Raw genomic sequence first — 26096 nt, forward strand, 5'->3', positions numbered from 1 at the left:
ACAATAATTGATTTTGAGTTTCAGTGTTTTAAAATAAAATATCAAACAGAACGAAATTTCAATGTACCATTTGTAATTCAGTAATATGAGAGAATTGGTCAGGGGTCTGAATACTTTTGCAAGGCACTGAATGTATGTATGTATGTATGTATGTGTGTGTATATATAATATATAATGTGTATGTGTGTGTGTGTGTGTGTATATATATATATATATATATATATATGTGTAATTTATTTTATTAGGGGTGGGCAACGATATGAAAATTGTATATCGATATTGCGTATTTCAATATCGATAATATCGAAGTCTTCCAAACCCCAGAATATGATTAGGGCTTCTGTTTTTTGGGTTTTATTAATTGTATTTTTCGGTGCTTATTTAACTATTTTCGAATTTTATGTAAATTTGTTTTTTTTTTCGGGACTTTTGTTTTTGATATACTGTATGAAATTAGTGTTTTTGGTTACTTTCCAAAATGCAGTAGTAACTCGACAGTACTTGCACACTTCAGTTGTACCTTCTTTCCTTCGCTGCCTTCCACAATTAAATCCTTATGGTCACGGGCACATTCTTCTGGGGTTTTTGTGTGTAGACATTTTTGTACATTTCGACACAGTTCTGTTTTAAATCCTCTGCATCTTAACTGTAATACAGCTTTAAATCCTGCTAACAAACCTCCATCCTGGTTGTAATCTTGTTTTAAATCTCGCAAGCAGAGTCTCCAATAGAAATGTAGGAATGTGCTGTCACTCAGTAGTTTTGGGAAGGGGGGAGGGGTTTAAAGTATTCAGAACGAATCAATGATAGATGCAAGTCAGGAAGGCGTGACATTGCCCAGCAGCACTGGAAAATGTATGTATTATTTTTGTAGTAGGTTTTGTTTTTTAATAGAAAAAGTGTAAAGTCAGCATGAATTGATTAACCATTTCCACAGTTTTTCAGGCGTTTTCCAGTGTTTATTGGCTATCCACCGATTTCATTTATTTTGGGGGGTGTTTTATCGGTTAAAACCAAAAATCAGAAGCCCTAAATATAATTAACATTGCAATATGAAACGTATACATATAGAGATGTTTACAAATATTTACATATGAAAAGCAGTAACTTACTTTAACTTGGTGGTGCTTTGCTTCACAATTTCCATGGAGAAAAACAAGGTCTTGTTATATTGTTTTACTGTTTCATCAGCTGCCTCAAAACCGAAATATTTCTATACTTGTCTGCGCACTGACCTTCTAGCCACTCTGGCAGTAATTGAATATTCAGCTGCTGTGTGTGAACGCTGACTCGTGACACCTCTGAGTATTAAGTACAGTGTTTTGCTGAATTTTGCATTATTTTGAGATCTGTTTTGATGTTTTAAAAGTACATCTTTTATAGAACCGAAAGTTCACATTTTTTAAAATACATTCAGTAAGTAATCACACGGACAAAATCCAATGAGCCACTGACGCACGCGCGTGTCTCAGAATAATGCCAATAGTGCTGAACTCTTTAAGGTCCGGGCCAATTGTCACCTGTTTTCACTGTTTTCAGATTTGTGCCTACAGCGCCATAACTGTAGGGGTGACCATGCAAGTGTCTTGCATCAAATGAAAGGGCAAATAAATAAATACTCAACATTCCCAGACTCACCCTCTTTGGTGTAGGTAACAAAAAAATCGTTTAGAAAAAATCTTCATTTATTTATAAAAAAAAAAATAATCGGCATTGCTGCCTGAAACTTCAACATTAAATGAACATCAAGTACACATTCTGAATAGATTGTGCTAAAAACAAAAGTGATGTTATTGCGCACAGACAGTGGTCAGCTGCACAGCGAGAATAATACCATAGAGGTGCATGTACTTTAGCAGTGTGGAGTAGTGGTTAGGGCTCTGGACTCTTGACCGAAGGGTCGTGGGTTCAATCCCAGGTGGGGGGACACTGCTGCTGTACCCTTGAGCAAGGTACTTTACCTAGATTGCTCCAGTAAAAAAAACAACTGTATAAATGGGTAATTGTATGTAAAAATAATGTGATATCTTGTAACAATTGTAAGTAGCTCTGGATAAGGGTGTCTGCTAAGAAATAAATAATAATAAATAATTACATAGCAAACAGTAGCAATTATCATTTCTAAACTTATATTTACATTATATAAAGAGAAACAATGATATGCTTACATTTCCAATAAAGGATCTCTTCCTACAAAGCCCCTCATCTTCGGTATCCCAGCGCTCCAAACAGATCCATCGCTGTCTGTCCCAGCGCTCCAAACAGATCCATCGCTTCAGCGCAGGCATGCAGAGGCACGATACTTCACTGATCACTTTGTAAACTGGGCTGCTGTTTACAAAGATACGCGACTTGCAAGGGTGTCCAGAATACTGCCTGATTTAAATCGCCTTTAAAGCTGTGACCGCTGGCACTCATTTTCCCATTAGGCGGAAGCATGCAAATAGCATTAGTACCTAAACGCCAGTCAATGGAATACGATGGTTAAATAATACTTCAGTGTGTGGGGTCTGCCTACGAGAAGGACAGTGATTGGCATGTATCGGGTTTGTTGCATCTCAATATAAAATAAACTGGATTTTTCTGTGCTTTGTATTTTTAGCAGTATCAGCAATAACAAGTATGTCTCTCTGAGCGTACGTGATTTTGTTTTATTTTTTAAATCCCCGCAATATGGAAATTATGGATATCATATCGATATTGATGCCCACCCCTAAAAAAAAAACACACAATGTGACAATACTTTCACAAGCGCAGCAGAGCATCCATTTGTACCAGTCAGTTAAAACTAAAACAATACAAGATGAATGAGCCTTTAAATATATCCTGTACACAGCCACTTAATGTGAGGGCAGCAATAAATAACAGAGTGAAATGTTTAACCCCTTAAAACGCTCGCTCGGTGATACCAGTTACACCACAATTAAAACCAGGGGGGTGCATGTATTTTACAGTTTTTCTGCTTGTTGAAAGAAAATCTCTGTTCTTGCACACGCCCTCTGAATATTGTCTGTCAATGTAGATTATTCTGCTTCCTCACTGTCGTAACTATCTATTTACATTAAATATAGCAAATAAAGTTTAAAAATAAGTCGAATAGTGTTTGCTTTCAGCGTCAATACAGTAACCACAATAGCAACTAGTCTCCGGTTTGAATGACGAGTTGAAGAAAACAGTGGATGCAGTCTGATTGTACTTTCAGCAGCTTTATTTGAGCATTTATTATTTGTTTATTTAGCAGACACCTTTATCCAAGGCGACTTACAGAGACTAGGGTGTGTGAACTGTGCATCAGCTGCTGAGTCACTTACAACTACATCTCACCCGAAAGACGGAGCACAAGGAGGTTAAGTGACATTGTGTGACCCTGAGCAAGAGTCAGTGGCTGAGGTGGGGTTTGAACCACGGACCTCCTGGTTACAAGCCCTTTTCTTTAACCACTGGACCACACAGCCTCCTAGAGAAGAGCGCGCCGTGCCTGTGTTATGATATGCTCAACTGTATCTGTGATGTGGTTTCTTCTAATGCAGCGGTTTTCAAACTGGGGTACGTGAGAAATTCTGAAATGGCAGACAACGCATTTTATTTAGTACCACTTAAGAACATAAGAAAGTTTACAAACGAGAGGAGGCCATTCAGCCCATCTTGCTCGTTTGGTTGTTAGTAGCTTATTGATCCCAGAATCTCATCAAGCAGCTTCTTGAAGGATCCCAGGGTGTCAGCTTCAACAACATTACTTGCCAATCTACTGCAAACTTTTGTCATGTAATCAGGAAGGAGGCTTTAACTTAAGAACAAATACATGAACATGCACTCGAATCCAAATAAAAAACATCTGTACTTTTATTCTTTACATGTTTTACAAACGGTTCACAAAACAGGTTTGATTTCCTATACGAGGTACCTGAACTGAAGAACAGCTTCTTGTATGTAGAAACTTTTACCATGTTAAATACCCACGAATTGGCCACCGCTGGGGTGAAGGCTCTGATGGGATTCTGAGCAAGCCACATTACTCAATGAGGAAAATGATTGTATTCATTAGCAGCAAAAACTAGTGCTGCATAAAATCACAAAACAAAAAACTATGAAATGTTGTTGTGTGTGTGTGTTGGTTTTTTTTTTTTTTTTTTTTTAACGTATCCATTTTCTAATAGCAATATAACCCTTGTAAGAGTGCTTTATCATCTGGTAAGGCCCTTCTCATTATGTTAAATAGCTTTGAACAATGACCTGCAGGTCCAATAATAGGCACATGGACCTGCAGTTGAACACCACACTGCAGTAAAATCACACCAACTACAGCTTAACATTACATTTAATAGACTCACTTAAACAGTTGAGAATGAGCAGTATGTTACATCCTTGCTGTGTAACAATTGTTTGCATTCATGTTTCATGGTCATGATTATTTTTTTTACTGTTAATGAAGATTGCATTATAAATAGGGCTTCCGGTAAGAACCGTTAAAAAAAACCCCGATACAAAAAAAATGAAATTGGCATATAGCCAGGAAACACCGGAAAACGTTAATCAGTTCACGTTGACTTCACCAAAAAAAAAAAAAAAAAACACCCTACCTTTCCCAGTGCAGCTGGGCAATGCCCCTCCTTCCTGACTCGTAGGATTTAAAGCTATATTACATTTAGATAGTGAGAATTTAAAACAGAATCGCAAATTGTGGTGAAATGCAAGCCCTAATTATAAATGTTTCAGTAATAGATGATAATTAGAGGTTTTTATGGACAAAACATGAGGCATTTTGAGACCTTGTGAAATGAACCTTATGTCTTGTCCATTAAAACCTGTTTAAACTGACATAAAGGGCCCCTACATTACGTTAAGTCTCTTGTGTTGTCTATTGAGACACTTCATTTCTTATCTTAGTTATGCAGCATAGATTTCACAAACTATGTAGATACAAGCGATCAACATTGTTTTACTATTTTTCTTAGAATTCCTGAGTTTGCACTCTTTGCATTAACATGTCTAATACAATGTGGTGAAATGCAGCAGTCATGTATGGAACACCTCCACAGAAGTGCTGTAGTTTTTATAATGAAAATAAAAACAGTCTCTTCAAAAAGCAAGGACATTCTTTGCAAAAAAACTGCGTTAATGCAGCAGTTAGGGTTGAACTCATTGCCACAAAAGCAAGGAAATGTGGCGTTAAGGTTTTTAACCCTAACTCTCCATTCCCACCCCCCACACAAGCAGCCAAAGGAACCAGACAACACAAGCAACCGCAGACTGCTGTCATCAGGGAAGACATCGAACTTGCAACTCTTTCCAGAGGACACAAGGGACATCCATCCTCATTGTCCACCGGTGCTGTAGCAATGGATACACATGTACACGTCAACACATACACACCCACTTCAGGCTGCAGAACCGGGTCAACTTTACAAAAATAGAACTACATTTACATGCACTTTTGATCACAGTGCAAGTTTGAAAGTAATTGACATGTCTCGATGCACTATTACCATTTTCTAGCATTTCAAAGCATTCAAATAGCCATATAGGTTGGCTGTAGGGTGCCTGCTGCGGGGAGTAAGGCTCATTCCAACAGATATACTGCTGCTTCCAGGGACATTCCTATCCAGAAATCTGCAGGGCTGCTACCTGGAAGTCGACACACACCTGTACCTCCCATTGCCATATCCACCTTGAGTTACGCTGGGGTGCTTGTCTTGCAGCCTTGGTTCTGCAGTCTCTTTTTTCCTAAATAGGGGGTGTGTGCCTTTACTCCTCCTCCCACAGAACTGCTAGGAGTCTGCCGTAAGAGTGGATAGTGTGTCTTATCCACGTCCCTAGAAAAGAGGGTTAGTCACATGTAACCGTAGTTTGAGGAGTGGTATATATATATATGATGCGCATCTAACAACCCACGACCTCCCCTGCACATGGCACACAGATTCTTGCTTCCAGCATGTAAGATCTGACGTCGCAGGACAGTACTGCCCAGGTGGGTAGCAGCATAGATGTCTTGTGTCCTCTGGAAAGAGTTGCATGTTCTATGTCTTCCCTGATGACAGCAGTCTGGTTCCTTTGGCTGCTTGTGTGGGGTGGTAATGGCGAGTTACACATTTCATTGCTTTTGTGGCTGAGTTCAACCCTAACTGCTGCTTAACGTAGTTGCAGAAGTATTCACCCCTCTGCAAAGTTTTCATATTTTGTTGAATTACAAATAATGTATGCACAGTTTTTCAAACAAACTTTTTTCATTCAAAGCTGTAGTGGTTAAACTGAACACTGTTATCTGAGGAGGAGGTTAAATGTCAGCAAAACTTGCAAAGAAAATGTATAAAATGTAATTTACTGGTTGTATAAGTATTCAGCCCCTTAAGTCAGTACTTGGTAGAAGCAACTTTTGCAGCAATTACTGCTATGAGTCTTTTTGGATAGGTCTCTACTAGCTTTGCACAGTAGGATGGTGAAATTTTTGCCCATTCTTCACGGGAAAATTGCTCCAGTTCTGATAAGTATCACCATAAATTTTCAATTAGATTCAAGTCAGGACTTTGACTGGGCCACTCGAACATTAATTCTCTTCTTGTTCAACCACTCCAGTGTGGCTTTGACTGTGCTTTTGGGTCATTGTTCTGCTGAAATGTGAATTTCCTCCCCATATCAGAGTCTTGGCTGACTCCAAACAGGTTTTCCTCAAGGATTCACCTGTACTTTGCACCATCCATTCTCCCCTCTATCCTGACAAGCTTCCCAGTCCCTGCTGAAGAGAAGCATCCCCAAAACATGATGCTGCAACCACCATCATGCTTGACAGTTAGGATGGTGTTGACTGGGTGATGTGCAGCGTTGGGCTTGCGTCAAACGTAACACTTGGAATTTAGACCGAAAAGTTCAATTTTTGTCTCGTCTGACCACAAAACCTTTTTCCACATGTCTGCAGTATCATCTACATGCTTTTTCGCAAACTTCATACATGCTTTAAGATGAGACTTTTTGAGTAATGGCTTCTTTCTTGCCACCTGTCCATACAGGCCAGCTTTGTGTAGGGACCGGCTTATTGCTGATGTATGAACACTGACTCCCATCTCCGACACAGCTTTGCAGATCTCTCAAGGTCATTGTTGGCTTCAGATTTACATCCCGAACCAGTTTCCTGCTTGCCTGGCCACTCAGTTTGGGAGGGCAACCTGATCTGGGTAGTGTCTGGGTGGTATGATGCATCTTCCACTTCTTAATGATGGACTTCACTGTGCTGAGAGGGATAATCAGCGCCTTTGAAATTTTCTTGTACCCTTCTCCTGCTCTGTGCATCTCTACCACTTTATCTTGTTTCGAAAGCTCATTGGTCTTCATGGTTGCTTTGTTGGATCACTATGTGAGTTGCAGCTTGAAAGTCTTTATATACCTGAGGGAAATTATCTACAAGTTAAACCACTGTTGAATACACACAGGCTGAAACCATTTCACAAATTTTGTGACCTTTCAAACAAATCATTTGCACCTGAGCTGATTTAGGGCTGCAGTAGCAATGGGGTTGAATACTTATGCAACTGAGATTAATCTGTTTTTCTCTGTAAATCTTACTTATTTGTATTCTATATGCATTTTTTTAACTTTATCAATGTGGAGTAGTTTGTGTAGATTCTACATTTAAAGTCTAATTTGAAAGCGTTGTGGAGTACGCTCTGGTGCCAACAAAATGTGAACATTTTGCAGAGGGATGAATACTTATATATACACAGTGCCTATAGTAAGTATTCACCCCCCTTGGACGTTTTCAGAGTTTGTTGTATTACAACCTGAAATCGTGATGCATTTAAATGTGATTTTTTTTTCCTTTGATTTTATATATATATATATATATATATATATATATATATATATATATATATATATATATATATATATATATATATATATATAACTGTTTCCATGTCTCACATGTTTCCTATTTCTGATGACGGGAGGTGCAGCATTGAAAGGCCTGAAAAGACATTTGCCAATTTTTCACTAAAAGGTCTGAAAAAAATACCAATAAAATGCAATACACGTTTATTATTATTATTATTATTATTATTTCTATTTTTTTTTTTTTTTTTTTTTTTTTTTTTTTTTTTTTATTTTTATTTCTTAGCAGACGCCCTTATCCAGTCGTAAACCAAATACATTTCAAGAATCACAGTACAATATGAGAGCTACAAAGTAATGAATACATTTCACATGAGATTTCCAGAATTGTTTTATTTGTTAGATGTACTTTAAGATCTAGATTAGCTCTAATTAAGATATAAATGTCAATGCTGCCCAGCACCGCAGTACTTCATTAGGATCCTTAAGACTGAAGGTTTTGATATCAAACCGCTTCTAGCACTGATGGGCTGCATTGCCTGCTCTCGTTTGTAAATGCTCTTCTGTTAAACTCCTCTCCGCTGTCTCTCCCCAGGTGAAGTGTGCCCAGTACTGGCCGCAGCGAGAGGAGAGAGAGATGGAGTTTGCAGACACACACTTCAAGCTAACTCTGATCTCAGAGGATGTCAAGTCGTATTACACTGTGAGACAGCTGGAGCTGGAGAACCTGCAGGTGAGCTCTGATCTCAGAGGATGTCAAGTCGTATTACACTATGAGACAGCTGGAGCTGGAGAACCTGCAGGTGAGAGCAGAGAGGCCAGGCTGTCTCGAGCTGGGGCTGCACTCGAGAACGACGTGTGTGCTTTTACTAGGGAGATCACTTGGGAACGGATTTGAAAGGAATGGAAATGGAATTGGATTTCACCCCGACTAGGGTTGCCACCTCATGACCTCAAAAATAAGGAACAGACCACGCAATGCCACGCAACACCCGTTCAGCACACGTTCAATACATACTATTAAAATGCAAATATGTAAATAGGCTACATCTTAGATTATAAGAACCCAGAAAATGATCGATACATTAAAAAGCTGAGGTGGGATTTGAACTGGGGACCCCCTGGTTACAAGCCCTTTTCTTTAACCACTGGACCACACAGCCTCCTATATTAGCTATTTAACGTTGGCTAATATAATTGTAATCGCTCTTGCTAGAGGAATAAATTATGCAAGGAGATGTACAGTAGCCTGCCTACCTTATCAGCTTCAGGTGATCTCTCTGGAACAAAGAACGATTGAATAGCCTGATTGGTTCTCCTTGTTCGTTATGAACATTAACTTCTCCCGCTTCATGCTGTCTAAGGTCACAAACTCTGCCGTGAGAGATCGAAAATTATTTTCTGCACACAGTGCACCGGGCTTTTGTTCACCCATGTAAAATCCTTCTCCCATTCGTCTCTATTTTTGCATCCATTTTTTTTTTTTGAGGTGTTACCGAATTTGCCATCGTGTCCGAAATCGGTCATCTAGGTTATGTGTTTCATAGCTACATAGCTGACAGTGGCACACACCACCCAATAGGATTTAGAACTGCCTCACACTAGTTGGTCCTTTTCGCACAGTATGTGTAAAATGAATAATTGTTAATCAAATGAACTACACCTCCCATAATTACCTGCTAACTCTGAGATGGATCCGGTTCCGGTAGGAAGTTGGTGCTTCACCAGAGACGGAGATCTCTGACTTCTCATGCTTGAAAAATACATTTGGCTCAGCAGTGCAAAATACGGAACAAATTGCGTTCCGTATCGATTTGAAACGGAACGCAACATTTTATTTACCAATACGGGACGATTCCGTATTTTACGGAACGGGTGGCAACCTTAACCCCGACCCTGGTCAGTGCCCTGGGTGAGAGGGAACGACAGCTTGTCTTGTTGTAAAATTAACGTATTTTAAACAGACTTGTTTTGGTGTCAACAAAAATCATGGAAAGGAGAATCACTCTGCTTTCAGATTATCTGCACAGCCCTAGTACGGTACACATAGTTTGTCATCTTATGTTTTTTACTGCAAGTGGGTTTTGTGGATGAAGGTAGTGATTTGAAGTTGAATACCCTCCCTTCCACCCTTGTATGGTTTTGAGAAGCAATGATTCCACTGCCTCAAGCCCCATTCTGAACACTTGATGAGCACTGTGCTGTTCCAGTGACTGCCCTCTCTCCCTCTGCAACTGGTTCATTCAGGTCTCAGTGTGGAGAATGGGTAGTAAAGCACTGTGCTGTTCCAGTGACTACTCTCCCTCCCTCTGTGAGCTGGTTCATTCAGGTCTCAGTGTGGAGAATGGGTAGTAAAGCACTGTGCTATTCCAGTGACTGCCCTCTCTGGGGAACTGAATGCTAAGTCTATCTTGATGTGTTCAATTGGAAAGTGAGTGTGCTGCTCCTCCTGTCTCCCCCAGACCCAGGAGACTCGCGAGATCCTGCATTTCCATTACACCACCTGGCCTGATTTCGGGGTCCCTGAATCCCCCGCCTCCTTCCTCAACTTCCTGTTCAAGGTGCGGGAGTCCGGCTGCCTCGGCTCGGAGCAGGGCCCTGCGGTGGTGCACTGCAGCGCAGGGATCGGCCGCTCCGGGACCTTCTGCCTGGTCGACACCTGCCTCCTACTGGTAAGAGCCGCAACTGCACACTTCACTTCCATTCGATTGATCTTAAAGTGATTGTAACCAATGCTGCTGGAGTCCTTCTAGAAGTGGGGGGCCATGGTCGGGGGGGGGGGGGGGTTAGGAATAAATGAAAATATCATTTTGAGAATGCACTTATTTTGAACAAAATGTACATAGTTACAAAACCCCAGGCTGGCTGTTACTTCTAGTAACCTTGTTTAAAGCACCTGACTACCCAGAGTCTTGTATTACTACTGCTGCTCACAAATCTGCACATTAATAACATATTCATTACTGCTGAGGTGTGACGGGGTCAGTCACAAATCTGCACATTAATAACATAATCATTACTGCTGAGGTGTGTCGGGGTCAGTCACAAATCTGCACATTAATAACATAATCATTACTGCTGAGGTGTGTCGGGGTCAGTCACAAATCTGCACATTAATAACATATTCATTATTTTTATTTATTTCTTAGCAGACGCCCTTATCCAGGGCAACTTACAATCGTAAGCAAATACATTTCAAGTGTTACAATACAAGTAATACAATAAGAGCAAGAAATACAATAACTTTTGTTCAAGTGTGACAAACCACAATTCAATAATACAGCAGATAATAGTGATAGTTACATCAGGATATGATTAAATAGTGATAGTTACATCAGGATATGATTAAATACAAAATACTACAGGTTAAACACTTGGCAGATTACAGTATTCTGAAGTACAGGATTAAATGCAGTAAAATAGTGGGCAGATAAGAGCAAAATAAAGCACATTTAAATGAAGGGTGATAGTGTCCCAGGATACAAACAGAGGAGTTCTACAGGTGGTGTTTGAAGAGGTGAGTCTTAAGGAGGCGCCGGAATGTGGTCAGGGACTGGGCAGTCCTGACATCTGTAGGAAGGTTATTCCACCACTGCGGAGCAAGGGTGGAGAAGGAGCGGGCTCTGGAGGCAGGGGAGCGTAGCGGATGTAGAGCCAGTCTTCTAGTGCAGGCGGAGCGGAGAGGTCGAGTGGGGGTGTAGGGAGAGATGACAGTCTAGAGGTAGCTGGGTGCAGTTTGGTCAAGGCATCTGTAAGCTAGTACAAGAGTCTTGAACTGGATGCGAGCGGTGATCGGGAGCCAGTGGAGCGAGCGGAGTAGTGGAGTAGCGTGGGCGAAGCGAGGCAGAGAGAACACCAGGCGGGCAGCAGAGTTCTGGATGAGCTGGAGCGGACGGGTGGCGGACGCAGGGAGGCCAGCCAGGAGGGAGTTGCAGTAGTCTAGGCGGGAGAGTACCAGGGCCTGGACCAGGAGCTGGGTAGCGTAGTTGGTACTGCTGAGGTGTGACAGGGTCAGTCACAAATCTGCACATTAATAACATATTCATTACTGCTGAGGTGTGACGGGGTCAGTCACAAATCGTATAACGTATTCCTACACATGCTACTGTATAGACAGCAGTCACTGAACTGATACATGCATACTGTATGTGAAACACATAGAAATCAGTCCAGGACTGGAATTAGCTGCATAAAACAAACTGGCTTCTCACACATCCACTAATATTGTGTATTTTAAAATAAGTAGCGCAATTTATTGAAATAACATTGAGAAGACAAAAAAAGAAGCAGGGAAATATATATATATATATAAATATAGTAAATGTGGACTGGAGAGGAGGGCTGTAGTGGAAAATGATTGCCCTGAGGGAACACTAGTGTTACCAACAGGGGGCTATAATGCTTTTAATTTCTTCCTCAGAGGCTTTTAATTTTCACTGTGAGCTGAGTCTGCACTACATATTTAATATATCAGTCAGTCAAAATAATGAGAGGCAAGGTTGGATAGTTAATATGACTTTATACACTGTGAAGCCATACATATTTGCGAGCCTTTTTATTAACATGCCTGGAGCAAAATAGGTTTTATGGGTGTGGTTCGCCCGATATTTTGGTCACAAATATTTCTGGCTCTGCAGTATTTTGTTTAATATAGCTGATACAGCATAAATAAATAACTAAGCACGTTTTTTTCTTTCTTTTGTAGTATGTTTTGTAATTCATTTTCTATTAAGTCACAGAATTGCCGTTAAGTAGTTTTTCCATTCAGCCATTTTATCTTCTTGTGGAGGTGGAGGGCGTTACTTTGAAAAGGGGTGGGACTGACAGTGATGTGAACCAATCACATGTTTGAAGGAGACTATTGTCCAGTGGTGTTTGGATGTTAGGGCAATAGTTCAATCTATTCCTTCTATGATGAGGTTTTAACCAATCAAAGGCCAGAATTTCCAAGCACTGACTCATTCATGTATGTATGTGTGTGTGTGTATATGTATGTATGTGTGTGTGTGTGTGTGTGTGTGTGTATATTATACACACTTTCAGTGTTATTTCAAGTTTCTAATTATTCTTCTACCCCTTGCTTAAACATTTAAATATACCCTGTAAATGTTTCAGTTGTTTGTCCACTTCATGACTGCTTGTTTTATTACAGTGTAAGGGGCAGTGTTGCGTGACACATTGCCGTTGCAGATCCTGCCCTGTGTCGGTGAGATGAGATGACGTTAAAAGCACTAAAACCACGACTGCTAACGAGCCTGTTTCTTTTGCATTGTGGTTTCCCCTCCATTCACACGGGGGCATCGAATGCCCAATTGATTTTTATGCTGCACTGTATTTTTCGATATGTGTAGTGTAAAATAGCGGGTTATGAGAAACAGCAGGGAGGGGGTTAAAACCTCCCTGCTATAGAAATGCTCTGGTTTATTTTGTGTTGCTTTATTGTTTTGTTTAATTTAATTGTTTGTTTAATTGTATTATTGTTAATTATCATCCGCACCTGGGCGTTATTGGAAATTAAGCCCAGGTGCGGGGGTTTAAAAAGAGAACAGGCAGTCTGCTCGAGGCTGCTGAATGGAAGGAGGCAGAAAGGAGTGCTCTGCTTCCTGGCAGTCCCGAGAAAAAGGTACAGTGCAAACCTGTGTGGTGAAGTTTTTGTGGAACAGGGAAACGGCTTAGCCGTCCTGTGATAGTTAGGTTCCTGCGTGTGTAGTTAATGCTCAGAAGAGCTAGGTGTTTATTTTGTGTACTTTGTTTTACTTTTGTGTTTATTAAAAAAATAGCGCGTCAGCGCTAAAAACGCCATTTCTCGTGTCTGGGTCGCATTCTTAAAGGGGCAACGAACCCGAGTGGGTCTAGTCCTTTTACATATGGTGGCAGAGAGTGTGGGCGCCCCTACGACCCTAGAAATGGAGAGCATTGAACAGTTAATTGAGCGAATCAACCGCAATACTGCTGCGCAAATAGAGCAGTCCGCGAGATTCGCGAGATGGGCGATAGAGATGGGGTTGGCACCGCCGAAGACTCAGGAGCGGGAGCCAACCGAGTTAGAGCGGTTGATCCAGGCGTGGGAGGAGCCGCCGCTTCCAGAGCCCAGAGGGGAGGAGCCGGAGCCCAGATGGGAAGAGCTGCTGCTGCCGGAGCCCAGAGGGGAGGAGCTGCCGCTGCCAGAGCCCAGAGTGGAGGAGCTGCCGCTGCCAGAGCCTAGAGAGGAGGAGCTGCCGCTTCCGGAGCCCAGAGGGGAGGAGCCGCCGCTTCCGGAGCCCAGAGGGGAGGAGCCGCCGCTTCCGGAGCCCAGAGGGGAGGAGCCGCCGCTTCCGGAGCCCAGAGGGGAGGAGCCGCCGCTTCCGGAGCCCAGAGGGGAGGAGCCGCCGCTTCCGGAGCCCAGGGGGGAGGTGAAAAGTTTACCTCCACCACAGCCCCGACCACCGCCCCTACGGTCCAGTCCGGCACCGCTGCGTCCAGTCCCTCACCCCTTGCTCCAGGACACCCGGCCGGTCTTCCCGGACCTTCCTGCGCTGGACCTAGAGCCCAGGAGTTTGCAGCACTGGCCACAGCTTTTCCCCTGGTTCCCTGCTCCGCTCTTCCCGAGCACCCAGACGTCGCTGGGCTGCTGCCAGACGTCGCTGTCGCTCCCCCTGTTCGCTGCTTCGCTTCCCCTGGGTGATCGGACATCACTGCGCCGGTTCCCAGGGGAAGATCTCTGCCCACTGCTGCATCCTCCAGTGCCACGGTCTACGCTCCGGTCGCCCCTGTTGAACCGTTGGGTCCCCTTGTCGCCGGTGCGCGGTCCTTACCTGGCTGAGCCGGGACGTGGACCGATCCACCCTCAAGCCTGCCCGTGGAAGAGGGCAAGAAAGGACATTTATGGACTTGAGGGTGGGTGGTTATGTTTTAGGGGAGGAGGTGGCCGTCTCGTGGCCTGTGTCTTGTAAAGACAAGGGGGGGGATGTGTAAAATAGCGGGTTATGAGAAACAGCAGGGAGGGGGTTAAAACCTCCCTGCTATAGAAATGCTCTGGTTTATTTTGTGTTGCTTTATTGTTTTGTTTAATTTAATTGTTTGTTTAATTGTATTATTGTTAATTATCATCCGCACCTGGGCGTTATTGGAAATTAAGCCCAGGTGCGGGGGTTTAAAAAGAGAACAGGCAGTCTGCTCGAGGCTGCTGAATGGAAGGAGGCAGAAAGGAGTGCTCTGCTTCCTGGCAGTCCCGAGAAAAAGGTACAGTGCAAACCTGTGTGGTGAAGTTTTTGTGGAACAGGGAAACGGCTTAGCCGTCCTGTGATAATTGGGTTCCTGCGTGTGTAGTTAATGCTCAGAAGAGCTAGGTGTTTATTTTGTGTACTTTGTTTTACTTTTGTGTTTATTAAAAAAATAGCGCGTCAGCGCTAAAAACGCCATTTCTCGTGTCTGGGTCGCATTCTTAAAGGGGCAACGAACCCGAGTGGGTCTAGTCCTTTTACAGTAGGTAATGGAGAATAACAAGTTTGGGGATTTTTTATTATGTCTATGTCATTTGTGTTTAAGGTTTTACTTCAACATTGTATCAATGTGCAACATAACTAGGCAGTAAAAGTGATACGACAGAGACAGTTCAAAAGGCGACAAGCTTTTCAGTATATGAGGAAAAAGATGCTCAGTCAATGCCTTACAACAACGTTTCCCCTGCAGTGAAATGCTGTTGCATGATCTTGGTTAGCGGTTTGTAAATAACTTCTTTCATTTCTTTGAGTACTATTGGGAGGATCTCATCTGGCCCAGGGGATTTGTTTATTTTAAGAGCTCTTTGTCCCTTTAACACTTCTGCCTCTGTTATACTAAAGTTATTTAAAATTGGATAGGAACAGGTCGACATGTGGGGCATGTTGTCCATGTCCTCCTTTGTAAAAACCTGTGAAAAGTAATCATTTAATATATTTGCTATTTTTTTTTCTTCTATGATTTTGCCATTTGTGTCTCTTAGACGTTTCAACTCCTCTTTGAATGTTCTCTTGCTGTTATAATATTGGAAAAACATTTTGGAATTGGTTTTAGCCCCCTGAGCATTATTGATTTCTATCTCTCTCTTGGCCTTTCTAACTTCCTTTTTGACTTGTGTTTGCAGTTCCAAGTACTCTTTCTGTGTACTTTGTTTTTGGTCCCTTTTAAACGCTCTGTAAAGTGCCTTTTTTCGCTGAATATTTTTTTAAATTGATCTATTAAACCATTTTGGCCATTTTGTTTTTAGATTTAGATTTGTCTACTTTTGGGATGTAATTGTTTTGCGCCTCTAGTACTACATTTTTAAAAAACAGCCATCCTTTTTCTGTGGATGTTTTCGCTATTTTACGGCAATCTACTTCTGTTAGTCTCTGTTTCATACCTTCATAGTTTGCTTTTCTAAAATTGTAAACCTTAGCTTTAGTCATTACTTCTGGGGTTTTAAAAAATACTTCAAATGAGACCATGTTGTGGTCTGAGTTTGCCAATGGCTCTCTGACCTCTGTTTTAGTTATTCTGTCTTTATTATTTGAAAAGACTAAATCAAGGCATGCCTCCCCTGTAGTCGGTGCCTTGACAAATTGCGTTAGGAAGCAGTCATTTGTCATTTCCACCATTTCAATTTCGTCCGTCGTGCCCCCCATTGGGTTTTCCCATTTTATACAGGGGAAGTTGAATTCCTCCATTAGTATGGCTTCTCCTTTTCTACACGCATTTCGAATGTCATTGTATAACAGATTATTTTGCTCAGCATCTGAATTTGGCGGTGCATAGCATGCTCCTATTATGCCCTTTGAATTTGTGTCCATTATTCTGACCCATATTGATTCTGCGTTGTTTTCTTCGTCCAGATTTAACACCTGGGCTTCAAGACTATTTCTTATGTATAGCGCTACCCCTCCACCTTTTCTGTCCTGCCTGTCTTTCCTATACAGTGTGTACCCACTAATATTATATTCGTCTCCATCACTCTCAGACAACCACATTTCTGTAACACCTATCACATCGTAGTTACTTGTTAGTGCAGTAGCTTCAAGTTCTAACATTTTGTTTCTGAGACTTCTCGCATTTTATATAATGTTGTTGAAGCTGACACCCTGGAATCCTTCAAGAAACTGCTTGATGAGATTCTGGGACCAATAAGCTACTGACAACCAAACGAGCAAGATGGGCTGAATGGCCTCCTCTCGTTTGTAAACTTTCTTATGTAAATACATTTAATGGCTGTCTTACCCGAGTTGTTGCCCTTGTTTTGATGTGGTCTCCCTTCTGTTTTTTTTTTTGTTTTCTCCCCCCTTCCTTTCTAGTTTAAAGAAGCTGCTCTGACTTTTATAAAGGCACTTGGTTGATCTAGTCTGGGTTGCATATATCTATGAACACAGAAAGGGTATTATTTGTAAGCCCATGGACAATAATGTCTCTCCCTGTCTCCCTAGATGTCCCTTCGTAAGGACCCCTCCTCTGTCAGTGTGCGGGACGTCCTACTGGAGATGCGTCGATTCCGGATGGGACTGATCCAAACTGCAGACCAGCTGAGATTCTCCTACCTGGCTGTGATCGAGGGGGCCAAGAGCATCATGGGAGACCCGTCAGTGCAGGTGCGCAGCGCGGATTTCCGTACTCAGAAGTGACATGTTCTTATTAACATATTACTGTTCCTTTACCCTTTTAGGATGTTTGCAAGAATAATCAGAGTGGCGCTTATTCCATAAAAATAGTGATTTTGTTTTTAAAGTTTTGATAAGTCTTTGACAGTGTTCAGGAGCTTCTCTTCAGTCCTAGTTGCGTGCCATAGACAGAATGTAGGCTAGATCAGAGTGTCTCTTTACATGCATCTAGTGCACCGCAGTGTACTGCCTGAAAACCTAAAGTCTCTTCACATCCATCTAGTGCTCCGCAGTGTACTGCCTGAAAACCTAAAGGCTCTTCACATCCATCTAGTGCACCGCAGTGTACTGCCTGAAAACCTAAAGGCTCTTCACATCCATCTAGTGCACCGCAGTGTACTGCCTGAAAACCTAAAGGCTCTTCACATCCATCTAGGGCACCGCAGTGTACTGCCTGAAAACCTAAAGGCTCTTCACATCCATCTAGGGCACCGCAGTGTACTGCCTGAAAACCTAAAGGCTCTTCACATCCATCTAGGGCACCGCAGTGTACTGCCTGAAAACCTAAAGGCTCTTCACATCCATCTAGGGCACCGCAGTGTACTGCCTGAAAACCTAAAGGCTCTTCACATCCATCTAGTGCACCGCAGTGTACTGCCTGAAAACCTAAAGGCTCTTCACATCCATCTAGTGCACCGCAGTATACTGCCTGAAAACCTAAAGGCTCTTCACATCCATCTAGTGCACCGCAGTGTACTGCCTGAAAACCTAAAGGCTCTTCACATCCATCTAGTGCACCGCAGTGTACTGCCTGAAAACCTAAAGGCTCTTCACATCCATCTAGTGCACCGCAGTGTACTGCCTGAAAACCTAAAGGCTCTTCACATCCATCTAGGGCACCGCAGTGTACTGCCTGAAAACCTAAAGGCTCTTCACATCCATCTAGGGCACCGCAGTGTACTGCCTGAAAACCTAAAGGCTCTTCACATCCATCTAGTGCACCGCGGTGTACTGCCTGAAAACCTAAAGGCTCTTCACATCCATCTAGTGCACCGCGGTGTACTGCCTGAAAACCTACAGGCTCTTCACATCCATCTAGTGCACCGCGGTGTACTGCCTGAAAACCTACAGGCTCTTCACATCCATCTAGTGCACCGCGGTGTACTGCCTGAAAACCTACAGGCTCTTCACATCCATCTAGTGCACCGCGGTGTACTGCCTGAAAACCTACAGGCTCTTCACATCCATCTAGTGCACCGCGGTGTACTGCCTGAAAACCTACAGGCTCTTCACATCCATCTAGTGCACCGCGGTGTACTGCCTGAAAACCTACAGGCTCTTCACATCTATCTAGTGCACCGCGGTGTACTGCCTGAAAACCTACAGGCTCTTCACATCCATCTAGTGCACCGCGGTGTACTGCCTGAAAACCTACAGGCTCTTCACATCCATCTAGTGCACCGCGGTGTACTGCCTGAAAACCTACAGGCTCTTCACATCCATCTAGTGCACCGCGGTGTACTGCCTGAAAACCTACAGGCTCTTCACATCCATCTAGTGCACCGCGGTGTACTGCCTGAAAACCTACAGGCTCTTCACATCCATCTAGTGCACCGCGGTGTACTGCCTGAAAACCTACAGGCTCTTCACATCCATCTAGTGCACCGCGGTGTACTGCCTGAAAACCTACAGGCTCTTCACATCCATCTAGTGCACCGCGGTGTACTGCCTGAAAACCTACAGGCTCTTCACATCCATCTAGTGCACCGCGGTGTACTGCCTGAAAACCTAAAGGCGGTGTGTTTCTAAAGTGGCAGATCACTAGATGGCGCTGGCTTTTACTTGTGTAAAGTGGCTCATCTAGTCTATGTTACATGTCAATGGCAGGCATCTGGAACATAAGAGCAGCCTCTGAACTTGGTTGCAGAAACAAGTATTGGCCCCCAAGCTTATACCAGAATCCAAGGGAACAAATTAAAGACAAGCACTTAGTAACCCTTAACCACGTTTTAATGAAGCAAAAAGCAAAATACTACATTTTTTGTAGTTTAACAAATATTTAGCAAAAAACTAATTTTGTTCATGACAAAAGTATTGCACCCCTGCTTAGTATTTCGTGTGTGGTCCTTTTGCTTTTAGAAATATGTATTATTATTATTATTATTTATTTCTTAGCCGACGCCCTTATCCAGGGCGACTTACAATTGTTACAAGATATCACATTATTACTCATGTATTAGTCATGATGCACGTGCATCAACATATGAGATTAACACAATAAGTAGAGGAAAGCAACAGACAAGTGTATGTTAATAAACTATAATAATGAAGTAACAGACAAACTAACTGTCAGAGTAAATTAACACAGCACCCGACACATGTTAAATGCAGCAGCAGATTAATTATGAATACCTGTACAAGAGCAATATTCAAGACATGCATAACATTATTTAACAGAATGGTGAAGCAACTTGGCAGAACGCAATGTGCAAATTGCTCTAACAATTTACAATTTTGTGGCTTGACATTGTGAGCGTCTTGAGGCACACTGATTGATTGGTTTATTCAATCTTTCCAGAACCGCTGTCCAGAACATTGACTTGTTTTGTATTCCAATTTCCATGAGTGCACCTCATTGCTACAAAATGGCATTTAAACAAACGACGAAAAGTGCCGCTGTTTCTCTTGTTACAGACAACTATCCTTCATTCCCATGTTTTAAAAATCCTTCATGGTACAGTCGGTACAGTAAACCTTGTCAATTTACTCTATATCCGGATGTTGCTCCATAGCACGCCGCAGTGTTACAAGCACAGCACGCACGCTTACATCATTGGTGTCTGTTTCAGACAGAGCATCCTGGTCGCCAAGGTGACACATCTGAGAGTTCTTCCTCTGACATCCCCTCTGGTGTTGTCAGAGTTTCAGTTTCATTGTATTTTTGTCTGCACTCTCCTCCTCACTACAGAAAATCCAGCTTTTTTTTAAAAACAATGTTGCATGTGTTTGCTGACTGACAGAGTTCTGAGCATGCTTTAGTAAGCGCACAGCATCTAACAGAGACTTTTTATTTACACACAAATTTTCGTGTTGATGCTCATTGCTTTTCTCTTTCCAGCCATGCTTGCTGTTACAGTCAGTGCTGTTTTTTCAAACTGTAAACCTGACAAGGATTAAATAGCCAATGTACAGTACAGGGGTAATTGTTCAGTAATAAAGTGCAAACAGCTGATTGATCGATCTGTTAAGCTTTTACTACAGTAAACTGCTGACCTTTGTATTAATCTATATGAATGGAAAGGTAACAAGGTGAAAACAGCTGATTGGTGGATTAGTAAGAGCGATTACTACAGTATAAGCAGTGCGTTTGTTATTTAAATCTATGTGAATGGCACATAACGAGATCCAAACAGCTGAGTTTATCTGAAATATGCAGCGCTTTTAAATGTCTTTGTTATTGAAATCAATGGGAATGGGAAATGGCAAACGCTATTTGCCCGATTATAAACAGCTGCCCACAATAACACTCGACAGTGTAAGTGGTGGATACTGTAGTCCAGGGGTAGGCAATTCCGGTGCTGGAGGGCCAGTGTCCCTCCTGGTGTTTGTTCCAAATGACCAGTTAAGCTTCTAATAAGCACTTTATTGGTCCAATTAAATAATTTAGGGTACAGTTGGAACAAAAATCAGGAGGGACACCGGCCCTCCAGGACTGGAATTGCCTACCCCTGTGTAGTCCATTGAATTACATTACAAGAATCTCCAGCAATACTATCTCCATTGTCCACCAGATGGCGCAGCTAGTCTATTTGATATATTTCCTGACAGGAATGTCTAGATGAGACAGACTCTGGGAATACCAATTTGGCAATTAACAAGAATCTCATTTGCTTGCCTTTTCAGATTTTTAATGTCTTAGGTGTCAATTAAATTATTTTGAAGCCTAAAACAAATGACAAATGGTATGTGTTTAGAATGTAGATTCCTTTTTCCTTTTGAAGCTTGGTGATCTGTGGGGATCCAAGCCAAATGTCTTTTGAATGGAGATTTTCCACAGACAAAGATTTTTTGTCTTGCAAAAATCCCAGTCAGATTGACTTACATTTGTATATAATCTGTACAATATATTTAAACATTTATACATTGTAGAATTTTGTTCTTCACATCTCCTACCTGCTGTACCTGTCATTTTCTTTGGACCGCCACTTCTTTCAAGCGTTTCAGTGGATTTGTTCCGTGTGACTGTGAGGGATGACAGCGTGGAGTCTGTGTGTCTGTGAGGGATGACAGCGTGGAGTCTGTCTGTCTGTGAGGGATGACAGCGTGGAGTCTGTGAGGGATGACAGCGTGGAGTCTGTGTGTCTGTGAGGGATGACGGCGTGGAGTCTGTGTGTCTGTGAGGGATGACGGCGTGGAGTCTGTGTGTCTGTGAGGGATGACAGCGTGGAGTCTGTGTGTCTGTGAGGGATGACAGCGTGGAGTCTGTGTGTCTGTGAGGGATGACGGCGTGGAGTCTGTGTGTCTGTGAGGGATGACAGCGTGGAGTCTGTCTGTGAGGGATGACAGCGTGGAGTCTGTGTGTCTGTGAGGGATGACAGCGTGGAGTCTGTGTGTCTGTGAGGGATGACAGCGTGGAGTCTGTCTGTGAGGGATGACGGCGTGGAGTCTGTGTGTCTGTGAGGGATGACAGCGTGGAGTCTGTCTGTGAGGGATGACAGCGTGGAGTCTGTCTGTGAGGGATGACAGCGTGGAGTCTGTCTGTGAGGGATGACAGCGTGGAGTCTGTGTGTCTGTGAGGGATGACGGCGTGGAGTCTGTGTGTCTGTGAGGGATGACAGCGTGGAGTCTGTCTGTGAGGGATGACAGCGTGGAGTCTGTGTGTCTGTGAGGGATGACAGCGTGGAGTCTGTCTGTGAGGGATGACGGCGTGGAGTCTGTGTGTCTGTGAGGGATGACAGCGTGGAGTCTGTCTGTGAGGGATGACAGCGTGGAGTCTGTCTGTGAGGGATGACAGCGTGGAGTCTGTCTGTGAGGGATGACAGCGTGGAGTCTGTGTGTCTGTGAGGGATGACAGCGTGGAGTCTGTGTGTCTGTGAGGGATGACAGCGTGGAGTCTGTCTGTGAGGGATGACAGCGTGGAGTCTGTGTGTCTGTGAGGGATGACAGCGTGGAGTCTGTCTGTGAGGGATGACGGCGTGGAGTCTGTGTGTCTGTGAGGGATGACAGCGTGGAGTCTGTGTGTCTGTGAGGGATGACGGCGTGGAGTCTGTGTGTCTGTGAGGGATGACAGCGTGGAGTCTGTGTGTCTGTGAGGGATGACAGCGTGGAGTCTGTCTGTGAGGGATGACAGCGTGGAGTCTGTCTGTGAGGGATGACAGCGTGGAGTCTGTCTGTGAGGGATGACAGCGTGGAGTCTGTGTGTCTGTGAGGGATGACGGCGTGGAGTCTGTGTGTCTGTGAGGGATGACAGCGTGGAGTCTGTCTGTGAGGGATGACAGCGTGGAGTCTGTCTGTGAGGGATGACAGCGTGGAGTCTGTGTGTCTGTGAGGGATGACGGCGTGGAGTCTGTGTGTCTGTGAGGGATGACAGCGTGGAGTCTGTGTGTCTGTGAGGGATGACAGCGTGGAGTCTGTGTGTCTGTGAGGGATGACGGCGTGGAGTCTGTGTGTCTGTGAGGGATGACAGCGTGGAGTCTGTCTGTGAGGGATGACAGCGTGGAGTCTGTCTGTGAGGGATGACAGCGTGGAGTCTGTGTGTCTGTGAGGGATGACGGCGTGGAGTCTGTGTGTCTGTGAGGGATGACGGCGTGGAGTCTGTGTGTCTGTGAGGGATGACGGCGTGGAGTCTGTGAGGGATGACAGCGTGGAGTCTGTCTGTGAGGGATGACAGCGTGGAGTCTGTCTGTGAGGGATGACAGCGTGGAGTCTGTCTGTGAGGGATGACAGCGTGGAGTCTGTGTGTCTGTGAGGGATGACAGCGTGGAGTCTGTGTGTCTGTGAGGGATGACAGCGTGGAGTCTGTGTGTCTGTGAGGGATGACAGCGTGGAGTCTGTGTGTCTGTGAGGGATGACAGCGTGGAGTCTGTGTGTCTGTGAGGGATGACAGCGTGGAGTCTGTGTGTCTGTGAGGGATGACAGCGTGGAGTCTGTGTGTCTGTGAGGGATGACAGCGTGGAGTCTGTGTGTCTGTGAGGGATGACAGCGTGGAGTCTGTCTGTGAGGGATGACAGCGTGGAGTCTGTGTGTCTGTGAGGGATGACAGCGTGGAGTCTGTGTGTCTGTGAGGGATGACAGCGTGGAGTCTGTGTGTCTGTGAGGGATGACGGCGTGGAGTCTGTGAGGGATGACAGCGTGGAGTCTGTCTGTGAGGGATGACGGCGTGGAGTCTGTGTGTCTGTGAGGGATGACAGCGTGGAGTCTGTGAGGGATGACCGCGTGGAGTCTGTCTGTGAGGGATGACAGCGTGGAGTCTGTCTGTGAGGGATGACAGCGTGGAGTCTGTGTGTCTGTGAGGGATGACAGCGTGGAGTCTGTGTGTCTGTGAGGGATGACCGCGTGGAGTCTGTCTGTGAGGGATGACAGCGTGGAGTCTGTCTGTGAGGGATGACAGCGTGGAGTCTGTCTGTGAGGGATGACAGCGTGGAGTCTGTCTGTCTGTGAGGGATGACAGCGTGGAGTCTGTGTGTCTGTGAGGGATGACAGCGTGGAGTCTGTGTGTCTGTGAGGGATGACAGCGTGGAGTCTGTGTGTCTGTGAGGGATGACGGCGTGGAGTCTGTGTGTCTGTGAGGGATGACGGCGTGGAGTCTGTGTGTCTGTGAGGGATGACAGCGTGGAGTCTGTGTGTCTGTGAGGGATGACGGCGTGGAGTCTGTGAGGGATGACCGCGTGGAGTCTGTCTGTGAGGGATGACAGCGTGGAGTCTGTCTGTGAGGGATGACAGCGTGGAGTCTGTGTGTCTGTGAGGGATGACAGCGTGGAGTCTGTGTGTCTGTGAGGGATGACCGCGTGGAGTCTGTCTGTGAGGGATGACAGCGTGGAGTCTGTCTGTGAGGGATGACAGCGTGGAGTCTGTCTGTGAGGGATGACAGCGTGGAGTCTGTCTGTCTGTGAGGGATGACAGCGTGGAGTCTGTGTGTCTGTGAGGGATGACAGCGTGGAGTCTGTGTGTCTGTGAGGGATGACAGCGTGGAGTCTGTGTGTCTGTGAGGGATGACAGCGTGGAGTCTGTCTGTGAGGGATGACAGCGTGGAGTCTGTCTGTGAGGGATGACAGCGTGGAGTCTGTCTGTGAGGGATGACAGCGTGGAGTCTGTCTGTCTGTGAGGGATGACAGCGTGGAGTCTGTCTGTCTGTGAGGGATGACAGCGTGGAGTCTGTCTGTCTGTGAGGGATGACAGCGTGGAGTCTGTGTGTCTGTGAGGGATGACAGCGTGGAGTCTGTGTGTCTGTGAGGGATGACAGCGTGGAGTCTGTGTGTCTGTGAGGGATGACAGCGTGGAGTCTGTGTGTCTGTGAGGGATGACAGCGTGGAGTCTGTCTGTGAGGGATGACAGCGTGGAGTCTGTCTGTGAGGGATGACAGCGTGGAGTCTGTGTGTCTGTGACGGTTGGCAGCATGGAGTCTGTGTGTGTCTGAAGCACAGTCCTCTGTGTATGACTGTCCCAGTATGACTTGTTTTTTGTCTGTTTAGGAATCTTGGAAAGAGCTGTCAAACGAGGAGGACACTCCCCCTGAGTTCACTCCTCCCCCCCCACGCCCTCCCAAGCGCATTGGTGTGGACGCACCCAATGGCAAGACTTCTGAACCAATCATCTTCTTCCCCCCTGCATCGAGGGTGGAGTTTTCAGAGGAGGAGGAGCCGCCAAAGAAGAGACTGGGTTCTGAGCCTCTCGTTGCTAGGTAACCAAGACTGTAACCTAAACTATTGGTTGTGTTCAAAGATTCGCTTGTTCGATGTTGACCCTGTCAATGCCTTGTGGTCCTGGAGAGAGTCCAACAAAGAGCCCAGACTAATGCCAGAGCTTAAGGAATTGTAGCTAACAAAATCATTGCATGATGTGACCCTTTCATTAGCTAAGTAGATCTCAAGAGTGCAGTTTTGAAAGAAATCCATGTCATAGGAAACGTGGGATTTCATTTTAAAACATATCTGGTTCTAGTTTAGGTTAACAGAAGCTCTCCGTTTCTATACCTATTCTCAGGATATGTGTCACACTTCCTGGTTCATTTCACCTCTGTTGTGTTTTTGGTCATGTTACTGGCTGAAAGCATGTCAGTTAATAGGGGAAGCAGCTGGTTGGTCAGTGCCTGGAAAGACGCTTTTGTAAGGGGTGGGGACAATTTCACCCTCCAGGTGACCAAGTAAGTGCAACGCTAACTGAAAGCAGGGCTTGCAAACAGATTTTTTTAACCAGGTGCAATACTATAAACCATGTCTTAAAATAACAATAGTTTACTACAACATGTTTTTCTTTCAAAACTGGACGTTTGAGACTTTGAACAAATGGAAGTACACAACTTGTAAGTTATGGAAGTATTCATGGTTGCTTTAAAGGAATGTGCATCAAGATAGGTTGAACTGAATCTATTACCCTACACAAAGAAGAACGAAGAGGGGCTTTATTGAAGAGCATTTAAATCTTGAAATTAGTTAAATTAACCCCAACCAATACTTTTAAGTGCAGTAC

The 26096-nt window shown here is 44.2% G+C and overlaps 1 protein-coding gene across 1 annotated transcript in view; it reads left to right on the forward strand.

Moving 5' to 3' along the window:
• LOC117432607 (tyrosine-protein phosphatase non-receptor type 1-like) overlaps positions 1-26096 on the forward strand; it is an 87663-nt gene that overhangs the window by 53368 nt on the left and 8199 nt on the right. The window contains exons 5-8 of the mRNA XM_034054580.2: positions 8417-8554; positions 10284-10493; positions 17238-17399; positions 25100-25308. Of these exons, the coding sequence (XP_033910471.1) occupies positions 8417-8554; positions 10284-10493; positions 17238-17399; positions 25100-25308 (719 nt within the window). The remainder of the gene's footprint in view (positions 1-8416; positions 8555-10283; positions 10494-17237; positions 17400-25099; positions 25309-26096) is intronic.

The sequence above is a fragment of the Acipenser ruthenus genome, chromosome 29, assembly GCF_902713425.1.
Source record: "Acipenser ruthenus chromosome 29, fAciRut3.2 maternal haplotype, whole genome shotgun sequence".
Classification (NCBI taxonomy): Eukaryota; Metazoa; Chordata; class Actinopteri; order Acipenseriformes; family Acipenseridae; genus Acipenser; species Acipenser ruthenus.